Here is a 9,556-nt window from a genome sequence, read left to right on the forward strand (position 1 = left end):
ATTTTTTGCATCCCGTGTTCCGAAAAGTCTTCCGCTGCAGATGCTTTTTATCATTCTCGTGAAATATCAATCACAATATTGTTTCCACCTACAAAATTCACCAAAAACACTTTCGGCTGACTAAATCGAATTTTGGATGCCGTTTTGTGTAACAGTTGGTCACTTTTTCGGTTGATATTTTGCGACTAACCTTTTGTCTTCATAAACGTTAAATAGAATTCCTAATCACATATGAGAGACTCAAGTATTTTATCGCAATGCGCAAGTCGTTAAACAGGTTAAAAAGTGAGCGCTGCATCGCATGTAATATATCTTTAATGTATTACCTCTCCTTTCACATGAAAGTTGATCGATACTTTCAATCTTGAGGATAAATCTGGGTAAATTCTGAGCCTAGCGAACGTACCATATCTTTGAAAAATTGTTCAAAGTGGGAATAGAGCGAGAAGCTTTACACCTTCGAGATGCGTTGATTTCGAAGTTCTAAAAATCTGCGATTTGTGAAAGATATAAAATCATCATTTTGCGAACAAGATAGTACAGCCAAATATAGTACAGCCAAATATAGTACAGCCTCCAGGTATTTCAAGAGATGATGGTAAAAGACCTGACGGTATGACTTTGATACCATGGAGTCATGGGAGATCACTCTTGTGGGATGTTACCGTCCGGGATACCATGGCTGCATCATATATTAATGATTCATCAAAGAAAGCACGGTCCATTGCTGAAAAAGCAGAGAGACATAAGCATAACCATTACGTTTCTTTGAAACAAAACTATTTGCTAACCCCACTTGCTTTCGAGACTTTAGGTTGCATGGGTCCGGAAACGAAGAAATTTATTGATAAATTGGGCTCTTTAATGAAAAAGGCAACGGGTGAGGTAAAATCAAAAGAATACCTTCTGCAAAGAATTTCGATCGCAATTCAACGTGGTAACGCTGCTTGTATTTTGGGAACATTAGGGAAGAAGAAGATCGATGATATTTATTTACTGTAGTTTTTAATTTTTGAGAAAAGATCGATGTTTTACCGGCTGCGCCATAATTGTGAGCAGTCTTTTTTGTCGCATTTAAAATAAATACCTTTGCTGGCTCCTCCAGACATTTTTCCAGATGTGAGGTTGTCAGGCATTCTATTTGGAATGATCGCCATAAACATTCAAGAATTCACATTTTTTGTACAATGTTGATAAGTTGGAACCTCATTGGAAAATTGTAGAATAATGGGAATAAAGGGGAATAGGAAAATCTATGGAATTCTTCTAACAGTGACATAACATTCCAAAACCATAAATGAGATTTTACGAGCCACCGATGCTTCGCTGAAAAGCCCACATTTCTTTATTGTATTTTTGATGGAATCTTTCTACAAAGATCCTTTTTGAAAAGTTTGAGGCACTGTAACGACCTCAAATATATATTTCGGTTGAATTTTGTCAATTAATCACTCAAAAGCGAGATTTTTGATTTATCGTACGATGTAAGTGCAACATGCCTAATGCGCCGAAAGAAGTGATTGATGAAACGCACTGGTTTCTGTGCAGAGGATATGTGAAATGTGGTCATTATTGTCGTCTTACATTTTTCAAAAAGGATTCTGATGAAAATATATTGAAAATCCACCTAAAAAAGTCACATTAGCAAAATGTAGGCTTTTCAGCGAAACATCGATTACTCTTATACCGATTTTTTTTTATTTGTCTACTAAATGAAACGCACAAAAACCAGTGAACACAAAATCCACTATTTATATTGCTCACTAAAATGAAGAAGACACAACAACCAAACCTATAATAAATAAGACTTTGATATTTTTCCATTTATTTAAATTTACACATAGAAAGACAAAACAGAAAAGGAAAAAAAATCTAAAAAATATTGGGATATGTTTTGTACAACTAATTTCTTTTTTGATAAAACTTTTTTGTATTCGTGGAATTGTAGAACCTTAGATGTTTTTATACTACAACAACAACAACAACAACAAAATAATTTTTATCGTGAACATTATACTGATATGGCTTTACATTACATAATTTTTAACGTAGCAGTATAATCATGTATTTATACTTAAACAAACATTAAATTATTTGCTAAACTTAGTATTATTTTGGAGTTTTTTTTTTATTACTATTATTATGTTATCGACAGTGGCGACAAAAAATAATAATGAGCAGTAGCAGGAAACTTCGATTGGCTGGAAGAGGCGTCTCATTTTCTTCAGTACTTCGTTCTCTGAACTCTATTTTCTGATGAAATGAGTTCACTATGGTAAATATCCATGAAATTTCATAGCAGTTAAGTTGGTTTACTGTTATTAGCAATTATATGATGAAATGTACTAGTTGCAATTATATGATGAAATGTACTAGAAATGTAATAGAATTAAAAAAAAACTCTATTACTTTTAAGGTTTAGTTTTCAAACCGCATTTCCCTCGAGGGGTAACTCACTTCTAGATTAAATGGATTAAATGGATTAAATGGTATTAAATGGATTTAATGGATTAAATGGATTAAATGGATTAAATGGATTTAATGGATTAAATGGATTAAATGGAATAAAAATTGGATTAAATGGATTAAATACGAAAAAACTTCATTTTACAAAATACTGTAAAAGTCTTAAAAATTGTTGATCGAACCACGTACTACAACTCATACTACAATGTTAAAAAGCGAAAAAAATCCACTTTTAGGAGTTTTTGGTGTAAAGTGGATTAAATGGATTAAATGGATTAAATGGATTAAATAAATTTAATACCATTTTTACCAAAAAAAAATTTTCTTTACCTCACGAGTACTTAAACGAGCTGGTGATCGTGCAAATCTATTTTTCGCAATTACTTTACAAATTTTTCAGGTGGGTAGCCTAATTATTTCGGTAAAACTAAAAATTTTTTTTTGGATTAAATGGATTTAATGGATTAAATGGAAGTGCGTCACCCCTCGATTTCCCTATAAAGGGCTAGTACACAGCTCGTGAGTTCCTTTAAAATGCATCAAGAAACTGAAAAATGATCCATGAAAATAATAATTTCTGTCAACATTTTTCAATCATTTTGCATTTTTATGCATTATTTTGACATTTTTTGTGGAATACTACTTATGAATTACCGGTCACTGGAAGGGATATTTTTTACTTGTGTGGAGTTTGCAGTCTAAGCCGAACCTCCATTTTGTAGGTGTATGCGGACATAGCACCTATTTTTGTTGATAATAATAAATTTGGTCTTCAGTTCTTCGTTTTTTTTTTTATTTGTTCGTTTAGGGACCTCACTAAGAGCCTTTGACAGCAAACAACCACGCGCCGAAGTATGCAAATACTCTCTGAAGAAAGTAAGGCGCTCAATTGATATCTCGCCTCAATGCAGGCTACATATTGTGCAGACAAATTCGTCGTATTTGGGCTACGTCATACGAGACATTTAGTGTGTACACCGTTGCAGCCACCATACTCACTGCAACCACCCAAATTATGAAACTTTTCCATATCATTTTCTGTACTCGAGCAAAAGAAACCGAAATATTTGAGTGTTTCAAAGTCCTGCATGTACTTGATACGAGGAGGAAACCACTCTTTTTTATTGATGAGATTAACATGATTAACCAGTGATTAACATGATGAATTGGTGATTTACCAGCATTTGACCGAATCGTCGCAAAACTACAAATAAACGTGAAATATACCGGTTAATCAATGTTAATCACCGATTAACCGTTTGGATTCGCAAACCTTATGTTTCTGATTAACAGATTAACTGATTAATTATGTTAATCACAAAATAGTGGTTTTCCCCTCGACTTGATAACATAATCGACGGGAAATTGAAAGCAAACTTTCAAGCGGATCTCTTTCAACGAAGCTAGTGATTGTAACGATTTGGATTTACTCCAAAATCCATTTATAGGTCTCCGAATATACCCTCCCAAGCATAATTGATGATTAATTTTTGTATTGATTTATGTCGCTTTATAAAGTTTTATGATAGTTGTTGACTTTCAGTTTGTCAAACTTGAATGGGATCTTTTTTGGTATCGGTGGTTGGTAACCAAAATCACGAAAATGGAAATCTTTAACGTTTGGTAATCGAATCGAATTGTTTCCATTAGATAATAAAGTGAGCGTACAGTTCGAATTTCCAAATATTGAATTTACTTATTCAATTGCAGAGTATTTTAACAAATTTCACAGCTGAACAAGAGAAATTGTCAATATTAAGCCTTTAAATTGGCCTTTAAGTAAACGTTGTAAATGAGGATAATGTTCAGATATGATTGGATCTCTGTCATTAGAGTCATACCATTGGAAATTTAAACTCTTCATTTTTTGGAAAAAGTCTATTCAAAGAAAGGATATCGAGAACACCCGTTGCCAGTTCAACAGTTTCAGCTACAGAAAAATAGTGCACATCATATCAAATCCTACGCAGATTGGACTGATGACGATCCTTTTCAAAGAACCGGTATTTATCTGCGACTCTGCAGATCCATACCCGTGTTGTATCATTTAAATTTCAATTCTTTTCTTTGAATATTTACTGGTCAACACGTAGTTAGCAGCTACAGCAAATTGGGTAATCTAAATTGATGACTCACTTGTACTACGCTGGTAACATTATTCAAGTCCAAATATTTGAAAACATGTTATAGACAGTCGACACCAATGTCTGCAATTTTGATAGAAAATCTAAGCCAGCATCGCCAGCATGCTTGTTGGAGAATTTTATATAGCGATCGTTTTCTGCTTACTTTCATTGTTTCCTGTTAACTTACAGTAATTGACGCCATTAGAGCAACATCGGTTTTCTCAAAATTTTGTTAGTTTAAAGATAATGAGAGCGATGCAGATGAGAGTGGGCTCGTTGGAAAGCTGAGGTCAAATACTTTCAGGTCATGCCAGGTTTGAGTCCATCCATTGATATATGTTAGAAAAAATGTACAACCAAAATTTTCGAAATCCGTGTGAGCTTCAGACAAGTCTGGGCTGGTACTGATGACGGTTATTGTGAACCTAATATAATAGTTGTAACGTACATTATCTAAGCTTTCCACTAATACCTCATTTGCAGTACTTTCAAAAGAATCCCTCTATATGTTTATGTATGTGAGTGTCAATCGATCGACACACGCATATCATCATCAAACTTACTGTACTTTGACAGGAGCCAATAACGCACTAACACGAATATTGCGACATCGGCTTTGATGATGTAACTATCTTTAATTGGCCTTACAACGGAATTAATTTCGAAAGTGATAGAGTTTCCATTTTTGCAACCAGATTATATCGAAAATTGCAAAAAAGCTGCGAATTCTTTTTTGCCACAAAATTAGATTCCTCAATGAGAATGTATTTACTTCAAGTGTGTGGTGTGGCCCCTCTTGGCCTATATTATAGTCCTGGATGAATACATCCTATTCGGAATTTGAAGTACGGCTGATCGCATGTCGACATTTGTCATTTGACGTGTCTTATTTTGTGCCTTAATGAGTGTCTATAACTACAATTATTGTTGAAATCGACTTAAATTTAAAAAAAATTATAGAACAAATTTGGCTTATACAAAATGGTTGGAGTGAAGCCTGTATCCGTGTGTCTGTCCAAGAATAAAGTGTGTCCCATTTACAAATATTTTAATTGTGTCTTGCTAAAAGTTTTTTTTTTGCTTTTCCTCCAGGACTTAGATATTGAACAACCACGCCAACGTTCTCGTTATTTCACAACAGCAGACTTAGGACCAGCTGTAGTCTATTTGTCGAAAGTATTAATTCTGGTTACAGCCGTTTTATTTGTTTCATGGATGATCTACTCCCACGCATTGGAATTCTATTCAAAGGCTCTGATGGAACGTATGACTTCCTTTGGGAAGTCGCTAATTGATTATATTGGTGTAAGGAATTACACTGTCAACGGCATTAACATTACCATTACCATTTCATCCAACAAGCCTATCAAATAACCAATTTACGATTTTCAATCTCGTTCATTTTAATCTACAAAATTTTTATTTTCTGACCTGAAACTTTGATTGTTTGACCCATGGTCTAATATTTGTAAAACATTTTTGGTAAAATTTGTGAAACTTTGTCAACTTTTTTGTAAAACTTTGTCAACTTTTGTGAAACTTTGTCACTTTTTAGCAGCAATAATAGCAATAGCAGCAAAAATAAATAAGTAGTATAAACAATTACGAAAAGTGAGTCATCATTTATATAGCATTTTCTAGTTTGAATAAGCATTTCAACGGGTAAACCTAAACAGTTCCATCGGGTTGCTAATATTCACAACATCATTTTTGCAATATTCTTGTAATCTAACTTCGACAGCCTTTTGGTGCTTTTGCACAACCCATTCATTAGATGCTTTTGCGCAACCCATTCAATAACCATAAAGATAATCCATAGCAGAACAGCGACAATGATGAAATTATGTGTATAACACTATAACAGTATAACAGTGTGTCGATAAAACCTACAACAGCTGCGTGACATTCGGTTTCAGTCAGAGAAATGATAACAGATAGCGTTGCTGTAAGCTCATCGCCATCTGTTATCTTTTCTCTGATTCCGATTAAGCGATAGGTTTGATTAAGACCACTCAACTGAATTGGATAGAAATATCCATTGCTATTCATTACACAGTGTGTAATACAGCTTTCTTAATTTCTTAATTTTGACTTTTCTTTTATTAATTGTGTTAAATTGCGTAGATTAATAAATGCTTATTTTCGCAATTTCGGGCCATAATCATCACCTTTGGGACGTCGTTTTGATGGTTTTTATTCAACTGTATGCTTCCGCACTGGTCGGTTTGATTTTTTTTTTGCACCCAGTTTGTGAATCAGTTAATGTAGCCTGACTAGTGAGAAAACATGAAGACAAAACGAGGAATTTTGGTTCGTTGTTTTTGAATGTGAACAGATTAAATCATCAGACGACCAGACTACAAACTGGACTATAAAACATGGGCTGTGCATACTCACCTCTACTGTCTAACAAAGAGCAGACTCTCTAGACTGTTAAATTTTAGGTGTCGTTATAGCCGACAAAGACAAATAGGCGGTGAGTGGATAGTGACTTCTGAAAGCGTATGTTAAAATCAACGAAGTAAAAGATTTTGTATTCAAATGTCAGAAAACATTTTAAAGAACATGAAAATAAAAGAGGTAATGTTTATGGTCGCAAGATAGTAATACTCTCGTCGATTCTAAAAACAGTCTCATTCTAGTGGTGTGCATGACCGTAATGCACAGACAACAGGGATAAAAAAAAAAAATTAAGGATTCAAAACTCGTTTTGGCTTAGAAAACTTATTTTAATTGATGAAAACATTAAATCTGTACCATGTGTTCAATCGTCGAACGTCATTCTTCTTGGCTCGTGGTTTCTCATATACCGTCGGATTTGTTTGTAACGCGGATTCTCGGCCAAATTCAGCTTCATTTCTTCCTCTTTTTCCTTTTTCCACTTGATGAAATTGGTTTTGATCCACAGTTCCAATTCTAGGTACTCGTTTTTCGTCTCCTCTTCCACCGCATTGAATTGATTTTGTCCCATGCCCAGATGCTTTCGAATCAGGTACAATTTCTCTTCATCACCATACGGTTTTTTCATTATCGTGAAATTAAAAATCCATCGAAAGTACCACACAAAGTACATGGTAATTGTGTACGGTGACATGAGCAACTGAATCCACAAAATGTTTTTTATTTCCGGCTTGGCGTATGCCCCTTTGATGTCCATATTTTCTTCGATTATTTGCCGAATCAGTTTCTCGTTCTCTTCTTTCTGTTCAGCTTTGCTTAGTTTCCCTTTGCTTTTTTTGGTCAAATCTTTACCTTGCCTTGACTGCACTATTTCTGCAGCTTTGAGCCGATACTTTGGCACCGTTAGAAAATATTTTATGGCACTCTCATACCTCTGCCATGCACTGTAGTACTGAATGATCGAAATTACGGATATTGTAACGACCAGCACCAGACGAACATCAACTTTCGGCGATACACGTCTCCTATAGTAGCGGTAGTAATGTGCATAATATTCTTGTGGATTGTCCAACATATAATCGTAATCGGTTCGCGATTCATCGTCACGTAGAATCTCGTAGGCGGTTGCAATTTCTTTGAATTTAATTTCGGCCTCGCGTTTTGCGTCGATATTATGATGGACATCCGGATGGAATTTTTTGGCTAACTGTCGATAAGCCTTTGAGATCTCTGATCGAGTTGAGTCTCTGTTTACCGATAGCACGTCATAGCAGTTCTGTTTACCGCAATATAGACCTTCCAACAATTGGCTGGAACCACCATCGATACTCATCAGCAAAATGAGTACGAAAGCTGGATATTTGATGACTTGGTACATTTTACTGGAATTCAAAAATGAGATTAGTGACCACGTAGTTGAAAAAAAAAGGTCCACAGAGCAGACTAGATCAACGGATTATACGTACACGGGATCGCTATGAGAATGACAACATGCGATATAGATTTCGTTGTTGCGTTAAAGCCTTACGTTAAATTATTGTCATTTAGTCAAAGCTACAGGTAAAAATTCATTTGATTAAATTTTGGATAACACTTTAGCAAAACATTTTTGACCGGTGCTACGAGAAAAATGTGTGTACTGTCATTCGGTGATGTCAAAATGACATTTAGTCGATTCGCTGCATTCGCCGGCAGTGTTGCAAACAGCAGGCTCTCATCAGTCAAATTGCGTAATTTGAATGAAAGTAATCTGCAATGAATGTGAACTGTCCAGGTATGGTCTAATGTCATTGCGGAGGACATAACTATCTTAAAAATGGATTTTAACTAACTCATTTTCATATTATTTTGACAAAAATAATTAATGCGTTCAAGATAAATCTAACGATTTTAGAGAATCGGCCATACCTGGTATGTACATTCTTTGGTTGTCTGTAGTCGACAATAACAACTCTCTTGTTATTCCCTTATACCCATAAAATAAATAGAAATTCATGGAACCGTTCTCTGCTGTCACATCTATTACACATAAAAACACAACCACAAACTGCTTATTCAGCAACTTGTTTCCTTTCATGCCTTGGGAATAAATTTCAGAATTTTTCTCGTAATTTAGGCTCTCGGCATGAAAGGTTGTATCACCTTTCGTGGTTGGTATAAAACAAAATTACACTCCAAACCATTGAGTTATGCTCAGGAGGAGACCTGGTGGCGCTCATGCTCATAAATCCAAAGTATATAAATACTGAAGGTACCGCAGATCCCTACTTTCGCGTGAATATAATTTTCATAACGTTGGACACGAGTAAAATTGAGTAAATTTCACATTTTTAGGTTGCATCTCAATACTCAACACAGAAAATTTTACACTGAGCAACGCAGTCCTGACAACATTATTACGTCAAACATCACAGATGCAACATGATAAATCTTATATTCACCCGAAAGTCGGGATCCGTATTTTTTTCCATTCCCTGAGGGTCTGCGGCACCTTTAGTGTTTATATAAATACTTTGCATAAATCAATAACATAAGTGTTTACTCAGATAAGTTTCAAAAGGACA

General features: G+C 34.9%; 1 protein-coding gene and 1 long non-coding RNA gene across 2 annotated transcripts; one reads left to right on the forward strand and one right to left on the reverse strand.

Moving 5' to 3' along the window:
• Positions 1–5,500: 5,500 nt before the first annotated feature.
• On the forward strand, positions 5,501–5,922 carry LOC119067124. The gene is made up of 2 exons (XR_005085870.1): positions 5,501–5,618; positions 5,685–5,922. It is a non-coding gene; the product is annotated as an uncharacterized LOC119067124 (long non-coding RNA).
• Positions 5,923–7,300: 1,378 nt separating this feature from the next.
• Positions 7,301–8,647, reverse strand: LOC119067126 (dnaJ homolog subfamily C member 25 homolog). Its single transcript, XM_037169900.1, has 2 exons — positions 8,459–8,647; positions 7,301–8,374 (listed from the first exon to the last, which is right to left on the reverse strand). Exon 2 carries the CDS (start codon positions 8,368–8,370, stop codon positions 7,357–7,359), a length of 1,014 nt encoding a protein of 337 aa, XP_037025795.1. The 5' UTR covers positions 8,371–8,374; positions 8,459–8,647; the 3' UTR covers positions 7,301–7,356.
• Between the last annotated feature and the right edge of the window lie 909 nt (positions 8,648–9,556).

This window comes from Bradysia coprophila (assembly GCF_014529535.1).
Source record: "Bradysia coprophila strain Holo2 chromosome X unlocalized genomic scaffold, BU_Bcop_v1 contig_12, whole genome shotgun sequence".
Taxonomy (NCBI): Eukaryota; Metazoa; Arthropoda; class Insecta; order Diptera; family Sciaridae; genus Bradysia; species Bradysia coprophila.